Consider the following 21988-nt stretch of genomic DNA (forward strand, 5'->3'; position numbering starts at 1 on the left):
AAAATACTCTAATAATAGATATTTTAAAACTATAGAATATGATAGACAATGAATCTCTAGGAGGCGGAGCAAGATGGCGGAGGAGTAGGAGACCTGGATTTCGTCTGGTCTCAGGAATTCAGCTGGATGGGGACATTGAATCTCTAGTGAGGGTCGGTGGGATCCCAGGAAGACCGCCGAAGGTCTTCAGAGGGCTCATTAGCCTGCTGAAATTATCTGCCAAAATGTTTGTATATACATTTTACCAGGGAGAAAATTCCAAGCTTTCATTCCATTTTCAAAGTGTCTGTGACACCCCTTTCCAAAAGAATATTTTTAAGAAGGTTAAAAGCCGCTGTTTTCAATACACCCATGGGAAAATGTTGAGCATGTGTCCCACTGGTTTTAAGGACAGTGGAGCCCACGCATTACGCAGTTCCCCTTCTGTCACTGGCTTCCAGTCAAATCGTATCTGGATGGCCCGGCCTTAAATTTAAGTTGAGGACAATGGATAAATCACAGGCTTTGGAAACAGACTGCTTGGGCTCAAGTCCTGACTTGGTCATTAACTAGCTAAGTGAGCTTGGTGAAATCTGCTGAGCGTTCAGAGCCTCAGTTTCCTTATTTGAAAAATGGGAACAATCATAGTATCTGCCTCATAGGGATGAAATAAGGGTTGAGAAGATCATGCAAGTAAAGTGTTTCACATGGTTCCAGACCCTACCTCTGACTGTACTATTTCATCAGTGTCACCTTTGATGAGCTTTAATGAGTCACTAATAAAATCCATAATTTTAAATATCTGGGCTTTTTTTTTAAAGATTTTATATCTTTATTTAGAGAGAGCATGTGTGTGCACACGAGTGGGGGAAGGGCAGAAGGAGAGAATCTCAAGCAGACTCCCCACTGAACATGAGCCCCAGACAGGGCTCGATCTCACAACCCTGAGATCATGACCCGCGTGGAAATCAGGAGTCGGATGCTTAACCAACTGAGCCATCCAGGCACCCCTTACATACCTGTTTTTTTTTGATAATACAAATTACCAGCTAGTGATGTTTTCATTACAGTTAAAAATCACCATGTTTTCAACTCACTGTTGTTGTTTACCAATATTCAAATTTTAGACACCTGTTTTGTGATACTTTATATCCAAATTCATTGTTTTGCTAAAAATGTTATATGTAAGCATTTTCACATTGTGATGTCTTTTGTTTGTTTTAACCCTGTAACTAAAGGAACAAATCTAACTTTTTGATTAATGCACCATTAAAATATTATACCAGTTTTTAGGCCACCATATGAATTGAAAAAGTACCTGAACAAACATAAATAAATGCATTGGGTTTATATGCCAAGAAATGTAAAGCCCTATAGTTGTCTGGGCTATTTCTCTTTCTGTACAAGGATAAAAACTATAAGGAAATTAACAAATTTGTTTGAAATGTTGCTCTTTTTTTTTCCCACAGCTCTTGTAGTGAGATTCCTGACCAAACGGTTCATCTGGGAATATGATCCCACTCTTGGTAGGTCAGATTTTGTTTCCTCCTCCTTTCCAGTCAGAGTTTATGACCCAAAAGAGACAATGACATTTTCTGTTGCAACACTTTGAAGCACCTACCAGCTGTTTGGGGAGTGCCTTATCAAATCATACGAAGAAGTTCCTAAAGAAGCTGGACATGGGGCGCCTGGGTGGCTCAGTTGGTTAAGCGACTGCCTTCGGTTCAGGTCACGATCCTGGAGTCCCGGGATCGAGTCCCGCATCGGGCTCCCTGCTCAGCGGGGAGTCTGCTTCTCCCTCTCCCGCTCCCCCCTCTTGTGCTCTTTCTCTCTCTCTCTCTCTCTCTCAAATAAATAAATAAAATCTTAAAAAAAAAAAAAAAAAAAGAAGCTGGACATGTTCTCAGGCTGTCTTGTGCTTAGAACCATGCAGGAGTTTCATGCATAGGAGAAGAAATCAGGTTAAACCAGAGCCAAGAAGGAAGTGGGCACAACACGATGCCCTCGCATCAGGAAATATAGCATCATTCTGGTGGAAGAAGGAGGACACAGTGGCCCAGGCTAACCTGGTGTGGAAGAGACTAGCATGCTGAGGGGAATATTCCAAGAAAATCAACCTTCCAAATACTGATTTGGGGAAAACATAAGAATAAACTATATTTCTCTCCAATGAGTTTGATTAAAGCCTATTTTAAAAAAGAAAAAGGATGCAACAAAAATTGGTGTCTGTGGGTCTCGAAAGCAGCATAATATTGATGTATGAAGCAATCATCAGGCTTTTTGAAGAGTCCAAAACAGAGTACTTACTAGATACCTATTTAGTCATCATCCTCAAAACAATGCTGACAATCCATGGGTTCTAATTTAAGCTTCAAATTTTATTCCAAATTAATCCTTTTGAGTTTTTGTTCTTTATGCTTCAGGGACCCCACCTGGTTTTGTAAAGGGCAACAACTTTGAATCCAGAGGAGGAGGGAGAAACATGCATTCATCGTTTCATTACCAGGCACAGAGCCCAGGCTGAGCTGGCCTTACTCAGAATAATGAAATGGGCAAAGATTATTCCCTTTTTTAAAAAATTTCATTTCGTTTGGTTCAGTTATGACTTCAGGCTTACATACATTCAGGTTAAAAGGGAGATTTCTTCCCTTTTGTGCCTCTTTTCATTGCTTTTATTCATTCAGTCAACAAATATTATTAAATGCCTCCTATGTGTCAGATTATTCCAGGTGCTGAAGATAAATCAACAGACAGAAAGAAAAAGCCTATGGCTTTTTTGAGCTAACAGTCTAGTAAAGACGGAAGAGTCAATAAACAAATAGATGTCAAATAGTGATAAGTACTATGAAGAAAAACTGAACAAAGATGTGAATACAGGTTGATCTTATAGTTTATTTAATTTATAACTTTTTAAACTATGTGGGACTTATTTTTGTGCGAAGTGCAGACTGAAGATCCAACAGTGTTTCCAAATAGTTGACAAATTGTCCTGCTATTGTTTGTTAAATAGTCCCCACTTTTCCCCCCTACTTCCAAAGCTGTTTTTTTTTTTTTAATACATTGGATCATTTACACTGGGATGCAACTCTAGATTTGCCTTTTATATCCACCACCAGTACCACATTCTTTGGATAAGTGTGCTCTCTGGAACATTTTGACACACAGCAGAGAAAGTCCTCTTTCTTTAACTTTCTACACAATTACCTTGGCTAGTATTTCTAGTTTATTCTTGCAGGCCAGTTTTTAAAACTCTATCATAACATGACATGATTTTGATTGGAATTGCATTAAAACTGTAAATTACTTTGAGAAGATTCACATCTTTATGGTATTCAGTTTTTTAAAATCTAATACCATGCCTCTACATTTATTAATCTTTACTTCTCTGTTTTTGCTTTTATTTTTTAAGATTTTATTTATTTGACAGAGAGAGAGTATAAGCAGAGGGAGGGGCAGAGAGAGAGGGAGAAGCAGGCTCCCCGCTGAGCAGGGAGCCAGATGTGGGGATGTGGGACTTGATCCCAGGACCCTGAGATCATGACCTAAGCTGAAGACAGATGCTTAACCAACTGAGCCACCAAGGTGTCCCTGGTTTTGCTTTTAAATAGTTTTTCAGCATCAAAAATTTTTAATATGTTTTTAACATAGCCACAATCTAATCTTTAGATGATATATTTGGATCAAAAATGCACTTGGTTTTAAAAAATCATTTTCTATTGTTTGTTTCACGTAAATAAATACTCTCCTCTTATATTTTCATTACTTATCTAAGCTTTACAAAGTTCCTGAGAATCTTAATGGTTTATGGGGAGTTCAGTAGAAAAATCCTGATTTTACTTAGCAATCCCAGTATATCTCAACAAAAAGATGAAGCTTATAAAGAATGATCTCATATTTTTTTTTACCTCTCTGAGTATGTTCCAGTAACCAATGTTACTATTTTTAATCAGTTTTATTCCTTTTTGTTTTATTGTCCCTTTTGTTTTATTCCTTCTGAAAAACAACTGCTGTTAATAGAAATCTGCCTGCATCAGTTATTTATAATACAGGCTTCCTTCATTAAGAACAATGAAACTTTATTGAGTGACCTTGTACCGTACCGCTCAAAAAGGATTACTGCTGCTAAGCAACAAGAGCGTTGATCAGACTTCAGGAGTATCAGGTGTATGACTCACTTCCAGGTGAGGGTTTCATTAACTCACCCTGGAAACTGGTGTGCGTGTGTGTGCGCGCATGCACACGCTAGAAGTCACCAGTATTTTAGCCTATAGGGGTTCCCCATCTATTTGATTCAAGATGAATCAAGCATTTCCTGGGCTTGACTTCATACTATCATAGAGTTTCAAAACCACCACCGAAAAGGAAAGCCACCATTAAAAAGCTAAGTGGCATATTTGCAAAAACCAGCCTTGAACTCTGAATTCAGAGCCTTCCTCAAAAAACATGGGGCATACTATAACACTATATGTTAATTATACTTCAATAAAAGAAAGGAAGGGGGAAAAGTTTCTTAATAGTGCAGTGTTTTCAACCTGTGACAGAATTATTGCTCCCTGAGAAGCTGAAGACTATGAACACCATTCAACATATTAAAACTGTAATACCTACTGCTCCGAGGTAAATCTATGAAGGAAATGTTTGCTACTATGATAGCAAATGACTCCCAGACTTCTTGTTTCAGTGGGTTTTGCTCTTTGGTTTTTTAAGGAGAGGGATTATTTTAGGAACTGCCATTAGGGATGCAAGCAAGGGTGAGAGAGAGGATGAGAGAAAACTAAACCCATAGTCTATTTGCACTTGCGTTTTGTAGAAGCAGCAAATATTTTTAACATCCAACTGGTTTGAAGGATATAAGCTAAGGAAAAAAAGTTCAATTCTTTACATTGGGCAATTTTAGTTTTCCTTTCATTTTTCTCATTTCACTGTGGACCAGTGAAATGTTTGTCAGAGACCAGAGCTGGTCTGTGAGTAGCATTTGAAAACCAGCACTGAAGCCTGTGAGGTTTGGGACTTGCACCATCTGACCAGGAAGCCCCCTGATGGTGGTGAGTGTAACGTTCTCATTGTAGAACAACAGGTTCCATGTTCTGATTAGATCCCCAAGAACTGAATCCCTACTTTTGAGAGTCCTATTACCCTCAAAGAGTGTTGATCATGGCAGATAATATGGACAAAGACTTAGATGGTGTTATAGTTGTGTGTGTGTGTGTGATCGATGTTTGGAGAAGAAGAGACAGACTGCATGTCAGCACTTACCACTATAACTACTATATTTGAGGCACCCTACTCTGTGTTTGAATGGATTATGGGGTCTCTATCTCACGAATAAAGACTCAGACAGGACCGAGGGTAGGAATCGGGAGACAGACCCACTGGCACTTGGATTTTGTAATTGACTCTTCCTTCCTGCATTACAATACCCTCAGTTTGGAAAGAAAGGCTTATACAAGAGAGAGACACACCCAGAACAAATTATCTGAACTCAGTACTAAAGCAAAGGTGCTTAGCCAGCTCATGGAACTAGTCAATATCGGCACAGCAAGGAAATTTGAGATCGTCATTTGACGAATAAGGAAACAAGTCCAATGAAGTAAATTTTATTCAAGATTATGTGGCTGGTTTGTGGTTAGACCAGTAATAGAACTCAAGTCAGTACAATTTCCACTGTAGCATAAATCAGCCTTACTAACAGCTGTTGTTACTGTACTGGCTGAGTGTCCATATTAATATGTTGAAATTTGCAAAAAAGCTAAGTCAGTAAAAGGATTAACCATCTACAACGTCCCTTTGAGCATCAACTTCTCTTAGAGTATACAAAATCTACTTCTATTTATAAAAATGTTACTGAATGCAAGTTTTAAATCATGTATTGCTCATATGCAGTGAAATTCAGTATATTAAAAATATATACCATCTTGAATTCCATCTTGAAACTTACATTGGTCTTATAGTATACGTTATTTTGGTTCATTTAGATATATGCCTTAAATGATCACCCCCTTCCCTTTAAAAAGAAAAAAAAGACTCAGAATTTTCATTTTAGGTTAGATGAACAAAATAAAAAGTGTGTCCATTCTCCACACACATATACATTTTCTCTTCTGTTTTGGAATGAACGGTAGAGTTTAATTCCAAAAAGTGCTTCGTACATCTTTTTCGAATTAGTGGCATTGAAGTTAGACATGGAGGCACAACATTTCGCCTGTGTGGGCTATATACTTCCACTGTTTACATGAAGATATGGATTTCTAACGAGAGAGAAGAGGCTTAAAGAGAAAAGGCTCAAAATGGCATGAAACCAGTACTCAGCTTCGATGAAATCACTGCTTCTCCCCAGGGCTATGTCTGTGGAAGACATTCCCTCATTTCCTGCATTCCATCATTTTCGTTTCAGTTAATAAACAGCCAAAGAATCACACAACTTCATACAATTTTCATTATATTTCATTTCCCCCCTACTGTGGCCTTTTGTGGTTGAAATACATATCCTATTTATCATGGACGCAACGGAGAAAAATGTCCCTGTCTGTCAGACAACTTTTGGTGTAAAGAGATGGAAGAGAGCCCAGAACTCTGTTTTCCAGGCCGCAGGGCTGATGCCAGCCCCTTTAAAAAGGCCACCACAGAACAGTAGTGGAAGAAACAGAAAGGGCATAGATCCGGGCCTGCGTGCTACTGTCTGGGCCTCTCCTCCTCAAGCTGGGGCACTGAAGATGCAAAAGGAAATAACTGAGAGAACATTTAGAGATAAGAAGTTGCTATACATCGTGCTTTAGAGCGTTAAATTATACAAAATAATAATCTCCCCTTCAACATAAAGAGTAGGGGGATGGAATGTTCTAGAATTGAGAATCATTGTACATACCACATACAGATTACCTATTCTAACAGAATGACAATAGTGCAAAAAAATCTTATTAAAATATATTGAACATAACTTCATTTTTAAATTTTACTGTTCAGAAAAAACTCTAGCCATGCGCCATGCTTGTGGCAATGATCATGACACAGGGCTGATGGCAGGTAGAAGGCTAGGTTATGCTACTTAGTTAAGCCTCCTTTCTGCGGTTTGTATTTTAGGTAGGAGATTATATTTGTAGCAAAGTAACAAAAAGCTGTGGTCAAAAAAGACCTGTAAAATAGCTGATGAGATGAAGAAATGAAAGTCAGAATAATGAACAAATAAATAAAAGGACTGGCTTACTGGCTACCCTGATGAGAAAGAAACTTGCAGGTTGATTTGGTTGGTTGGTTGATTGGTTAGTGATTTGGGTAGTTTAGGTGTAAAGAATTAAGTGAATCATATTCTTCTATCCACAGCACCATGTCATGTGCTTGCAAAGCCTTTGTATCATTTATACTACATTTATATTGTTTTACATTATTATATCTTTCATGTTATATATTTCTATTATTATTATCTATATTATTTATATGACTTCACTTTATTTTTCCTGCATCCCCCACTGTGACACCATTGTCCTCCTCTTTCCCATAGGTATATAATCTAATAAGTTTGATGCTTAGCATAGCAGTATAAGCCTCATTCCAAAGGCAATCTTCCTTAGTTCCAATGTCAACTCTACCGCTTACCACTTACTCTGTATGACCTTCAGCAAGTTATTAAATGTTGTTGTGCCTCCCTATCTTTGTGTAACATGGAGATAATAGTAATACCTACTGCAGAGATATTTGTGAAGATTAAATGAATTAATATGAGTTAAGCATTTAGAACAATTCTTGTTCAAATAGTAAGCAGTATATGCTAGGTATTACATATTTTTTTGGAAAAAGGCATTTTTTTCTGTGTATCCATAAACACTAAATTTATATAAATTTCATTGTTCTATAGATCTTCCTATAAAGGTAATCGTGTGATTTTTTTGTTTAGTACTTCTTTTTCCTTTAGCATTTTACCGTGTTAAACTGCATTGATAGAAACAATATCCAAGAGCCCAAGTGTCCATAGACTGACGAATGGATAAAGAATAGGTGCTGTGTATATATAATGGAATATTACTCAGCCATAAACAAGAATGAAATATTGCCATTTGCAGTGATGTGGATGGAGCTAGAAAGTATTATGCTGAGCAAAATAAGTCAGTCAGGGAAAGACAAATACCATATGATTTCACTCATATGTGGAATTTAAGAAACAAAACAAATGATCATAAGGGGAAAAAAAGAGAGGAAAACCAAGAAACAGACTCTTAACTATAGAGAACAAACTGATGGTTACCAGAGAAGAGGTGGGTGGGGGAATGGGGGAAATAGGTCATGGGGATTAAGGAAGGCACTTGTGATGAGCACCAGGTGTATAACTAACTGGAATTTAAATAAAAACAAAAAAATGCATTGATAGATTTTATTTTATATTTTTTTATGTTATGTTAATCACCATACATTGCATCATTAGTTTTTGATGTAGTGTTCCATGATTCATTGTTTGTGTATAACACCCAGTGCTCCATGCAGAACGTGCCCTCTTTAATACCCATCACCAGGCTAACCCATCCCACAGAACCTCCTCCCCTCTAGAACCCCCTCCCCTCTAGAACCCTGTTTGTTTTTCAGAGTCCATAGTCTCTCATGGTTCATCTCCCCCTCCGATTTCCCCCCCTTCATTTTCCCCTCCTGCTATCTTCTTCTTCTTTTTTTTTAAAAAAAAAAAACATATAATGTATTATTTGTTTCAAAGGTACAGGTCTGTGATTCAACAGTCTTACACAATTCACAGCACTCACCATAGCACATACCCTCCCCAATGTCTATCACCCAGCCACCCCATCCCTCCCACCCCCCACCACTCCAGCAACCCTCAGTTTGTTTCCTGGGATTAAGAATTCCTCATATCAGTGAGGTCATATGATACATGTCTTTCTCTGATTGACTTATTTCACTCAGCATAATACCCTCCAGTTCCATCCACGTAGTTGCAAATGGCTCCTCCTCCTCGCATTGATAGATTTTAAACACTCTTTGAATTTCTGAAATAAACCCTAACTGATCGTGATGTACTTTTCTTGTTACACTAATTGGATTCAATTGGATAATATTTTATTTAGGATTTATGAATCTATGTTCAAGAACGAAGTGACCTTACAATTGTCTTTTCTTTTTTCTCTTATTACTCTTGTAATACTTCTTATTAGAGTCAGCATAATGCCCCACAAAAGGAATCGGATGACTATCCTTCCTCTATTTTCTAGAACAACTTGTTTAATATTTATAGAAATCTCCTTTAAAACCAATTGGAAGCAGTTGCTTTTTATGATCAGAAGAGATCTACAATTAACATCTAAGTTACTTACTAGTTACTGACCGAGTTAAGTGTTCTAGTTCTCACTGCACCCATCCATGCATTTTTTAATCCGAGAATTTATCAGGGTTTGAAATTTGTTGGTATACAGTTCATAATATTATTTTATTTTCATTTCATCAGAATATGTAGTTATTTCTTCTTTTATGCAAAATTGTGTTTGATTGCTCCTTCTCTTTTAATTTACAAGTCAGTATTGCCAGATTTTTATCTCTATTCCGCACCTCTTTTTAAAAATCCTTCCAAGCCCCATGCTTTGGTTCTCTTAAACTTGGGTAATTGTTTCTTCTATGATTTTCTTTTACTTCTTTCCTCATATCTTTTTGGATTTATTCTATGCTCCTCTTCTAATTTGAGTTGAATACTTAAGTCACTTCTCTTCTTTCTTATGATGTCATCTTCAGGAGTAAGACAACTACATTAGCTCACTCAAATCTGCCTCTTGTCTCTCCCCTCCCCCCCATATATTGGTATCATCTAGAATTGTAATTCTTGATTGCTTTCTATGTGGTTTGATTGCTTTGTTTTACTCCATTGGGATCTCAAATCCAGTTTTGCTGGTGAGAAGTCTAATGTCAATCTGAGCCACGTTCTTCTGTAGGTGATGTGCTTTTTTTCATAGATCCTATAAAATTTTTCTTTATCATTGATATCCCTAAATTTTGCTGTGATTGTTTTATATATGGGACTTTTTTCCTGGTGTGTCCTTTTGATCTGAACTGTTTTAAGGCCTTTCATCCTGGGAAATTCTCAGTTATTATAGCTTCAAATATTTTCAGCCCCTGTGTATTTTATTCTCTTTGAGGCTCATTTTATAAGAGATAATAACATGTCTATTTCTATTATCCATCTCTCTTATATTTTACTTTTACATTTTTCTTCTTCTTATCATATACTGATGCCTTCTGGAAGAGTTCCTCAAGCTGACCTTCACTGGCTCGGTCAATCATTTATTGAGCTCGGTATTTCAACTGTTCTAGTTTTCATACAGAGCAGGACCAGTTAGTAATTATTTTAACCCCTGGTTTCCATTTCATGTGGTGAAAGGCACACTCAGACCACCCAAAGTTCTTGCATCTGCTGACTTCTACTCACCCCAGTAGAGTTTGGGGACCACTCTGATATTAACCTACTAGCCTACAGCTGGTACTGCACAGTTGTCATTTTTCTACCTTGAAGAGGGAACATGAGCAGGAGAACTCTCCTTTGTTGCATCTTCCTCCATGTGGCCCAGCCCTCTTCCACTTTCCTCACACCCCCCAAACATGTGACCCAACAGCCTTCTACCACCATGAGGGTTTCTTATAGCTTTACATGCTCATTTTTCACATGGATGGCTATCCACTTCCCCTGTTGTCAAATATATTTCCAAGTTTGAGTTCTTGAAGGAAATGAACAGCTCCTGCTTGTATGTCATCTTGTCAAGAACAATCATTACCAGTGATTTCCTGAAACTGGATTTTAGGGGTATCAAGGTAGCATGCATTTTGTGGGAATCACTTTCTCAGTCTAGGATGTAGAGGTCTTATTTTAGACACCAGGAAGCTGGCCTCATAGGAGAATAAAATGAGCAAAGAGACATGGAGATTCTCCCATGCTATACCCTGAAAGTCTGTGGCCCCCTCATGAGAACCTGGACTTCCAGGAGCTCAGAGAGCTGGCACATTCTTGCATGTCCATCCTCTCCTGCCCAGGATGCACATTTCCTTATGTGATACAAACAGACATACTTCTGGGACTACTTTGTAATTTAAGGATCAAATAAAATCATGCACTGATTTACTTTTTTACCTTCTTTTTTTGCTCATTCTCTCAGAATCAACTTACCGACACCAAGCAACCATTGATGATGAAGTTGTCACCATGGAGATACTAGATACTGCTGGTCAGGTGAATAAGGGTTTCAGCTAAAATGTTTTCTGGATCAAATAAATATGAGATGAGTACATGCATACTATGAAAAAAATTAAGACATTTTCCTCCAATTAACTAATAATGTCTAAAGACTTTTTTCTTTAATTATCTAGTTATTTACATACTAACATTTGAAACAGCTTATGTATGCATCCTTATATAAATTACCCAGTACTTCGGTGGGGTCGGGGGAGGATTGCTGATACTGTAATATTGACATGACATCATCTAGAATAGAATTACCCACATATATTTTGGGGGGATGGCAAAATATTAAGAGGTTCATGGTTAAGTATTTTGAAATGCTCTGATCGAGTTAAACAGGTATTTTTACTGGGGAGGTCCTCAGAGCCTTATATGCCTATGTATAAGATGAATCCTTAAGAGTTTCATATATAGTATATTCTAAACTTACATCACCTCAGAATTGCTTTTCAGAATGCTTTATTTCAGGAATCTCTCTAATATTCTTTCCAGACCTCAACACATCCTTTTGAAAATTTGAGCCACATAATTGTACAACAAACAATCCATTAAAAAGGAAGCTAATATAAATTTGCCCTATGTCAGTCAGTTCTGAGATTACAGATAGGTTTGCAGAAAGGCTTAGTTCTCAAGAATAAAATGACACTAGGAATGAAAATTAGGAAGCTGAAGGGTTGCATGGTGCTCTGTCAGTGACCTATGATCCAAAGAAGACTTGAATTTAAGTATTTAATCCAAGAAATGTTCTTGCAGCTAGCTAGACACTTATTTCTCATCATCACCTCCTTCTTATATATGCTTTCCCGGCCACACAGCCCTGATTCTAGAGAGAGGTGGCAGGGACTTATATGCAAAGGTTATTTGAGCCCATGGGAGCAATGCATTTTCAAATCTCGCATGCTACTTTCCTAGGAAGGAATGATCACCCCCTTTGAAAATCACTTCAAATGAGTTTCTATCATTATTGCGACTGTATAATATTTTGGAGGTGTTAAGATAGGAAAAAAAAAGCCAAAAGCTCCTGACTTTGAGTTTGACTCTCTCTACAATTTTTCACTGTTTTTGTGTCCCTGGTGCCCAATTGTCTAGAATCTGAAGGCAAAAGAGATTAAAGCAAAAAATGAAATCAAAACCATTCACCAAGCTGTGCCCCTAAATCTGATCCCTAAAGAGTGGCATAAGGCCTACTTGTCTGTTACCTATTTGCCAATTCTTTGATTGTGATGAAAGCCTGGGAGGCAGTGTGCTCCACTAAGATAATTTCTTTATAGTTCTTGTAATTACGGATTTAATGATATGGCAAGAAGAAAATTAGAAGCAGAAAGTTAAAGGTCTATGTAGTTAGAACATTTTTAGTTCCCCGACATATCCTGCTATGAGTAAGTAATGCTCCTATTCCAAACTGATTGAGAAAGGAAGCCTGTGTAGGCAGACTATCAAGAAATTTTAATGACAACGAATATAAAGAATAGTAATTAAGGACTCACTACTGGCATGAGCAACATCTGATAACTTCCAGTTCCCCAACTGCCATTGTTTCCTTGTCAACAGGAAGATACCATTCAGAGGGAAGGACACATGCGATGGGGGGAAGGCTTTGTGCTGGTCTATGACATTACTGACCGAGGAAGTTTTGAAGAAGTGCTGCCACTTAAGAACATCCTGGATGAGATCAAAAAGCCCAAGAATGTGACTCTCATCTTGGTTGGAAACAAAGCTGACTTGGACCACTCCAGACAGGTTAGTACGGAAGAAGGGGAGAAGCTGGCTACTGAATTGGCATGTGCTTTTTATGAGTGTTCTGCCTGCACTGGAGAAGGGAACATCACTGAGATATTCTATGAGCTGTGTCGAGAGGTGCGTCGCAGGAGGATGGTCCAGGGCAAGACGAGGCGACGCAGCTCCACCACGCACGTCAAACAAGCCATTAACAAGATGCTTACCAAAATCAGTAGTTAGGTGGCTCTGTTCTTGCAAAAGCCCTACTGAGGTGGGTCGGGTAATTGGAAACACTTTCTCGCCCTTTACTCCCGTTGGCCCCCCCAAAATAAAAGAAAATACTCCATTCCTTGTTCTGACTCTGGGAAATGTCTGGGCTTCCGATTATTCCCAGGTCTCCCATATGTTGAGAAGTTATAGAGTGTTTTATGCAATTTTAGTGCTGACAATTTCTCCCTTTCCTGCTTGAATAAGATGCACTCTATTGCAGTTTGAACCTATAATCACCAGAGATTCTGAAATGGCTGGGTTCGTATTAAGCTATTCTTAGGCATCCTCACCTTGCTTCAAGACCTTTCTAAGGCATCTTGAAATTTCATTCCTTGTCAAAGACTTCAAATGATCATCTTAAAAGTGGAAGGTAATAGAAAATACAGTAAAAACCCAGGAAAAGCCGCTGAGATACTGGAGCAGGGAGTAGAGCCCTAGTTCCTCTTTGAATTGAGGATTTTCATAATTATCTCAAATTGTCTAGCTTTTCTTTAACCCTTATTTTGTTCTTGAATTCAAACGTGTTGTCACAAAGTTTTCCACTGTAGTAGAGTTCCCTTTCAATTCGAGTGGGTTCTCTCAATGAGCTCTTGATCCTTGTACTCTGATTCTTCTTCTGTGGCTTCAGTAAAGTTTCACTATAAGAGAGGCAGAAGGATCCTTCAATTCAGATCCTGCTGGGCCATTTCTCACCAAGCCCAGGGTCATGTAAAGACATTAGGAGTCTTTTCACCAAATCCTGACTTCACTGAATGCTAACAGAGGATTTAGAATCGGAGATGTCTGATTCATTTCTCTCTCTCTCTGCTTATCATCTTAGCAGAAAGACAACAGTCCAAAAAAAACAGGAAAATTAAGAATGAAGCTGAGCTACCCTTCCATTGGGGAGCCAAGGCTCTAATGCCAGGCACAGTAAGAAAAAGTAGCCTCTGATTCATTAAATTGGCTAAATGACTTCTAGTTTGGATAAATTAATTCACTTAGAATTCAGAAAAGAATGTGTGATTGAAGTTCACTATCCCTGAATAAATGTGTATAAAACAGATTCCTATATTGTGAAAGTACAGTCTGTAACTGATAAAACTTTATGATTTTTTTTCCCTCTTATGCCCCCATATATCAAGATTTGGGCACTTTATTTTAGAAGAAAATATATATCTTTTACATATGTGTGTATTTATAAATGCATAGATATATGTGTAAAAATTTGTAAGAGCTGGAAGCTTTAATTCACCAATGCATTTGGATAAATTGATGTAATTATTTTATGTGATATAATAAAAAGCATAATTTTCACATTCTGTCACATTCGAGCAGTCTTTCTTGTGATAGCGTGAAAAGGTTGTAACTTTAGGAGAAACTTGAGTAGACAGTCAAGTTGTAGAGTTGACAAAGCAGTGAATGCGATATAAAAAATAAGCTCCTGTTCATATAATAGCTATTTTTGTAAAATGCTTAGGTGTTATTTTAGGCACTTTATGTATTATCTCATTGAATCCTCAAATACCCTGCACAAGTGATACTGCTATGATCACAACTGCAGGGATGAAGATATTGAGCTACAAGGAAAAGTGACTGCACAGCTATTTAGTGGTTAGAGCCAGGATTTGAACCCAGAGAGGCAGTGAGACTGTAGAGCCCATACTATTATCCAATGCAGTATATTAGTAGACTGACATAAAGCCCTTGTTCTGGAGCTATGGGGATGAAGACACAGGAAGGAGAAAATTTAGGAAAGATTTGCTTCAATTATGCTTTCATTCATTCATTAGGAAATATTTATATATAAGTTGGGCATATAAATTAACACAATTTAGTACATTCGATAGTGTCTTAGCTGAACATTGAAGAATACATACAAGTAACCCAGGAAAGAAAGATGGTGAGAATATTATAGCCAAAAGGAATAGCATGGAACCAAAATACGGAAACATGAAAGGTGATCGTGAGTGTAGTAATTAAAAGCAGTTGAGAGAGACATTTATATCATTCTTCAGGACAAAAACAAAACAAAACAAAACAAAAACAAAAACAAAAAACCAGAAGATAGAGCAGAGGAAAGGAATTAAAAGAAAGAGAAAAATAAGGCACTTGGAAGTAAGAAAAATGTCAAAAATTCATAAAACTGCCAATTTAGGTAATTACATATTAAAGGACCAAGAAGATAATTTGGCTATGATTCATTTTCAGTAATGTCCATCTAGATATGGTATGGAAGGGGAAAGGGAAGTAAAAATATTTTTTAAATGTTGCCACCTTCCAGAATCACAGCCTCTTTCACTGTCTGATACCTATACTTGCAGATGAACCTCAGCCAGTTCTTATAAAGAGCAAGCTCCTAAGGAAGCGTAGTGAAAAACCTGGGTGCCATTTTGGGTCAAACACTAAGGAAGTGAAATTCACAGTCAACAACACCAGCAACTTCCCTAGACATATACATACAAATCCAGACCTGTTAAAAATTCAAAGAACCACTGGCATACGTGCCAACGGATAATTACAGAAGAACATGAGATTTCACAAATATAAATTAGTTATTCCTCTCATGCCCCAGGCTTCTCCACAAATGAAGTTTATAAATAAGTTGGGTTTTTTAATAGAATATTTTAATGATGGAAACCTGTGTGTTCTTGAATAATAATGGGTTGTTATCACCATACTACCACTACCAACACTTGCTGTTTGTAGTTGGTTTTCTTTTCATCCAAGATTCAAAAAACGTTATTTCTAAATATTGGGTTTGTATTCATATGCCTCACAGCACCGAGGGAAAGAACCATAATTCAGGATCTTCCTTTCAAATAACATATGTAATACTTACATGTACATAGATAAACACAATACTTGATGTTCAACGTATAGTACCAAATAAGATTTCTTCTTAAACCAGCGTGTGTCCACTTTGAGGATTATAAGAAAGTGGCCAGTTCATTGGGCCAGATTTAATCAGAGTAATGTTGAATTGTCCTGAGCTAAGAACTTATTGGGGGATTCTGAGGGGGAAAAAATGACATAAATATATTTTCTCCATAGATTTGAAATGCTATGTTTAGCATACATATATGTCTGGTTTTGAACTGTCCATTCCGTTTCGTTGGTCTATTTGTCTATTCATGCTCTCAAGCCATGATATTTAAAAATTGAGCCTGATAATATGTTAAAAGAGCTTCTATTAGGTGAACATAATTAAGAATAAATTTTTAGGTTTGGGTATTACTAAGCCTTGATACTATACAACTGTTTTTTCTAAAATGGAATTTGAAGGAAAGTTTGCTGTTTATGCTTGGAAACCAGTACCCATTTTTTTTCAGCTTTATTGAGATGTAATTGACATATAACATTGTGTAAGTTTAAGGTATACAACACGAGGATGTGATACGTGTATATATTGTGACATGATTACCATAATGACGTTCATTAACATAGTCATCACCTCACATAATTACCTTTTTTTTTGTGGTGAGAGTATACAAGATTTAGTCTCTCAACAACTTTCAAGTATATATAATACAACATTGTTAACAATAGTGACCATGCGGAATGTTAGATCCCCAGAACTTACTCATCTTATAATTGGAAGTTTGGAGATTTTCACCAACATCTCCCCATCTCCCCCACCCCTGACAACCATTATTCTATAATCTGTTTCTGTGACTTTTTTTTTTAGTTTTCACATATCAGTGAGATCATATAACATACGCCTTTCTCTATATGACTTATTTAATTTAGCCTAATACCCTCAAAGTCTACCTATGTTATCACAAAGGACAAGATTTCTTCCTTTTTTCTGGCTAAATAATATTCAAATATGTGTATGTATGTATCTATCTCACTTTTTTAAAAAATCTATTTATCCATTGATGAACACTTGTTTCCACATCTTGGCTATTGTAAATAATGCTGCAATGAACATGATGGTCCAGCTATCTCCTTGAGATAATGATTTCATTTCCTTCTGATATATACCCAGAAATGGGATTGCTGGATTCCCTGCTGTTTTCTATATTGGTTGTACCAACTTACATTCCCACCAACAGTGCACTAGGGTTTCTTTCTCCACATCCTCACCAATACTTGTTGTCTCTTGTCTTTTGGACAATACCATTCCAACAGGTATGAGGTGATATCTCATTGTGGCTTTTAGTTGCATTTCCCTGATAATTAGTGATGTTGAGCATCTTTTCATGTGCCTGTTGCCCATCTGTATGTTTTTTGGAAATTTTTCTATTCAGGCCCTTTACCCATTTTTTATTTGGATTATTATTTATTATTATTATTTTTGCTATTGAGTTCTATGAGTTCCTTATATATTTTGGATGTTAACCCTTTATCTAATTTTTGTCTTGCAAATATTTTTTTTCCCATTCCATAGGTTGCTGCTTGTTTCTGTTGTTACTTTTGCTGTAGAGAAGCTTTTTAATTTCATGTACTCCCACTTGTTTATTTTTGCTTTTGTTGCTTGTGCTTTTGGTATCATATCCAAAAATTCATTGCCAAGATCAATGTCAAAGAGTTTTCTCTATGTTTTCCTCTAGAAGATTAATGGTTTCAGGTCTTACATTTAAGTTTTTAATCCATTTCAAGTTATTTTTATAAGTGCTGTAAAATAGGGATTCAATTTCACTCCTTTGCATGTGAATTATCTAGTCTCTCCAACATTATTTATTAAAAAGATTTCTGCATTTAGGGACCTTCTATAATCTCTGGGGGCCCAGATTGGAATTTATCCTGCCTGGTTCCTTGCCAGCTCCCTGTGACGCAGGTAGGAGGGAGCTGATGCCTAGTATAGGGCCCTTTCAAGACCTTCAGGGGTGCAGGTGGGAGCATCTCCTGCAGGGTCCCATGGACTGGCTGGGATGGGCTGGAGCCTAGTTACAAGGCCCTTTCAGAGTCTGCAGTCTGACCAGATTTGGTGGGCTTTCCCCGCAGGGGCTCTTGGACCAGAGCTGAGAGGGACTGGAGCCTGTTCACAGGACACATCAGGGTCCACAGCTGGCACTGAGTCTGTATGTCTATTACTCAACACACAGGTGGCTGTGTCGCCTTCTGGGTCCCTTAGCCTGTGGTGCTGGTGATAGACCTCAAAACCAAAGGGGGTTCTAGCCAAGTTCTCACAGGTGTGGAACCTGTTTCTGTGTCTGTAGCTGGGACCTCGGTTGGCAAGTCAGCTACCTGGTTGTGAGCCTGTCTTCTCAAAATGGCTTTCTTCAGTCTTAGATTGAACTGTGGTTTCGAAATCTCCCACTTGAGTTTCAAAGTTCCCACAAAGGCACTTTTTGTCCATGGATACATGCCAGATTGTTGCTGTTGGGGGGAGGATACCTGTGAGGGAAGTCTTATTTAGCCATCTTGTTGATGCCACTCCTAAACAAGTTAAGACTACTAGTTATTTGGAAGCTGAGCTTCGTTTTCATGACTGTGAATGAAGCAAGATTTACTTTGCCTCAGTAGGGATAGATTTTTATTTTCAGTGTTAAAAGTATAGCATTCATCTTGCTGCAATGGAGTAACAGATACCAAATTTACCCTTACATATTAAACAAGTCAAAACAATCAGACAAAATATATGAAACAATGGTTTTCAGGCTTTGAACAACAAGCATTACAGTGATCCCAGAGAGAAGGGGGAAAAAATGAGGTAAACTGAAATCATGCCAACCTACTGCCAAATGGCAAGTTGCAGGAAGTAGTACATACTGAAACAGAGCCTGGCAGTCTTACTGAGTTGAGGAGACAAAAATCAGTTTGAGGAGGCCAAGTTGTAAGAATCTGTGGGATAGAATTTCTGGAAGGAAAGGAGCTTTACAGAGTGAAACCTCTAGAGATCTTTAGAAGGGTTCCCTTTAGTCTTAGGTAGAGTATGGATCTTTGCATGGTGGGAAAAATTTATTTGAAGCTGGATAAAAAACACCAAAGAACAATAGGCCAAAACTTGGGGAGTGTACATAGGACTGGGAATAGTTTGTATTTCCATTGGCCAGAGTGGAAAGACCTTGTAATATTTAAGCATCAGGTAATACACAAGGCCTCAAAAAGATATTGTGTTAATTATGAGTCTAAACTAGTCCTAGACCAAGCTGTTAAGTATCTGCCCCATCAAAGCTTAAAAGCAAATCTGAAATTTTTCAAACTGAGTCCAGGTAACTTGATTTTGTGCTAGAAACATATCTAATACACTATACAGTGATGAGTTAAAATAAAATCCTGCACCCAAATGAGTTACAATGCCGACATCCAGTTGAAAAGTACCATGAATGCTAAGAAACAGGAAAATATGACCCATAAATAGGAACAGAGTGAGAAATGACAGATGATTGCATTAACAAATAAGAAACTTAAGATAGCCATTATAAATATGCTTTATATGCTCAAGAAGGTAGAGAGAGACATGAGTATAATAAGGACAGAAATGAAAGATATAAAGAAGGCCCAAATATAACTTTTTAAAAAAAGATTTATTTATGTATGTATTTGAGAGAGAGAGTGCAAGAGAGAGGGAGTGCATGAACAGGAGGAAGGACAGAGGGGAATGGAGAGGGAGAGAATCTCTAGTAGACTCCATGCTCAATGCAGAGCTCGATCCCATGACCCTGAGATCATGATCCAAGCCGAAACCAAGAGTTGGATGCTTAACCAACTGAGCCACCCAGGCACCCTCCAAATGTAACTTTAAGAATGGAAAATAAAATATCTCAAATAATAAAACACTAAATTGGATTAACATTAGATTAGACCCTAAAGAAATGACCAGTAAACTTGATGACATAGCACTAAAAAATATCCAAAATGAAGCAAAGAGAAGCAAAAGAGACTAAAAAGTCAATAATGAAGAAAAGATCAATGATCTGTGAGACAAAAATCACATGAGACCTCAGGAATAAAAAGCGGAGGAAACAACACAAGGAACATCAAAATCAAATTCCTGAAAAGCAACAATTAAGAGAAAAAAAAATTTTTTAAGATTTCATTTATTTGACAGAGACACAGCGAGAGAGGGAACACAAGCAGGGGGAGTGGGAGAGGGAAAGCAGGCTTCCCGTGGAGCGGGGAGCCCGACGCGGGGCTTGATCCCAGGACCCTGGGATCATGACCTAAGCCGAAGGCAGACACTCAACAACTGAGCCACCCAGGCACCCCAGAGGGAAAATTTTTAAAGCAACCAACGGTTGGGTGGGGCGAAGGAAACACACGTGTACAGTGGATAAGACATAAGAATGATAAAATGTGGGATGCCTGGGTGGCTCAGTCGGTTAAGCATCTGCCTTCGGCTCAGGTCATGATCCCAGGTTCCTGGAATCCAGTCCCATATCGGGCTCCTTGCTCCGCAGGGAGCCTGCTTCTCCCTCTGCCTGCCGTTCCCCCTGCTTGTGCTCTCTCTCTCTCTGACAAATAAATAAATAAATCTTTTAAAAAAAGAATGATAAAATGTAATTATATTATTTGAAGGTAGGCAGTGATGAGTTGAATGAGTACATTGTAAATGTTGGAATAACCTGCTGAACCACAGACCAATAGTCCTCATGAAATAGAAACAAAACTCCTTACCAAAATTTTAGCAAATCAAGACCACATATATATACACATGCACCATGATCTAAAGGGATTAATATTAGCAATTGTGAAGTTGGTTTAACACTCGAAAATCAATTAATGTAATTCACAATTTTAACAAATGAAGATACAATCTTATAATAATCTCAATGGATTCACAAAAGTATTTTTATAAAATCCAATACCAATTCATGGCATAAAAAAACAAAAGCCAAAGTGTTTCCCGGCAAACTAGGACCAGCGGAGAACTTCTTCACTCTGAAAAAACATAGCTTCAAACTTTTTGAAGCTAACATCATACTTAATGTTGAAAGATTTAAAGCTTTTTTCCCCAAGAGAGGGAATAAGGCAAGTATGCATGCTCTCATTGCATATATTCAGTATTATACTATAGGTTCTAGATAGTGCAATAAGGTAAGGGAATGGAGAAGTAAATAATTTTCATTTGCAGATGACATGATCATTTGTATAGAAAATCCTAAGGAATCTACAAATAAATGCAGAGATATGCCATGTCCATGGGTTGGAAAACTCAATATTGTTAAGAAGTTAGTTTTCTCTAATTTGATTTACAGATTCAACAAAATGCCAATCACAATTTTATTTTATTTTTTTAAGATTTTATTTATTTATTTGAGAGAGAGTGAGCGAGAGAGATAGCGTGAGCAAGAGAAGGGGCAGAGAGAGAAGGAGAAGCAGACTCCCTGCTGAGCAGGGAGCCCGATGCGGGGCTCAATCCCAGGTCCCTGGGATCAGGACTCAAGCTGAAGGCAGACGCTTACCCAACTAAGCCACCCAGACCCCCTGTCAATCACAATTTCAGCAGGCTATTTTGTAAGGTAGACAAGCTGATTCTAAAACTGATATTGAACCAATATCTAAGGACCTAGAATAGTCAAAATAATTTTTGAAAAGAAGGAAAATGTTAAAGAACTTAAACTACCTGATTTAAAATACTTATTATAAAGCTATACCCATCAAGATAACATGTTATTAGTGTAAGGATAGACATATAGGTCTATGGAACAGAACAGATTGAGCAGAAGTAGGACTACCCCATAAGATTGATTGATTTTTGACAGAGGTACAAAGATAATTCAATTGAAAAAGAATATTGTTTTCAACAAATGATGCGAGAACAATGGCATATCTGTCTGCAAAAATACATAAATAAATATCAACCCATACTTCGTATTATATACAAAATTTAAATTCTAAATGGATTTTTGACCTAAATAAAAGAGCTAACGC

At 37.6% G+C, this 21988-nt stretch overlaps 1 protein-coding gene across 2 annotated transcripts in view; it reads left to right on the forward strand.

Moving 5' to 3' along the window:
• The window catches only part of ARHGDIB (Rho GDP dissociation inhibitor beta), a 261787-nt gene that overhangs the window by 100422 nt on the left and 139377 nt on the right, over window positions 1-21988 (forward strand). Inside the window, exons 3-5 of one of the 2 annotated variants that reach the window (XM_064591530.1) lie at window positions 1449-1505; window positions 11115-11188; window positions 12749-12937. In XM_064591530.1, the coding sequence (XP_064447600.1) occupies window positions 1449-1505; window positions 11115-11188; window positions 12749-12937 (320 nt within the window). The remainder of the gene's footprint in view (window positions 1-1448; window positions 1506-11114; window positions 11189-12748; window positions 12938-21988) is intronic. The other variant, XM_064591531.1, reaches the window with a different exon arrangement.

This window comes from Mirounga angustirostris, unplaced genomic scaffold, assembly GCF_029215605.1.
Source record: "Mirounga angustirostris isolate CCGP_5_RB_7025 unplaced genomic scaffold, mMirAng1.0.hap1 SCAF_5, whole genome shotgun sequence".
Lineage (NCBI taxonomy): Eukaryota > Metazoa > Chordata > Mammalia > Carnivora > Phocidae > Mirounga > Mirounga angustirostris.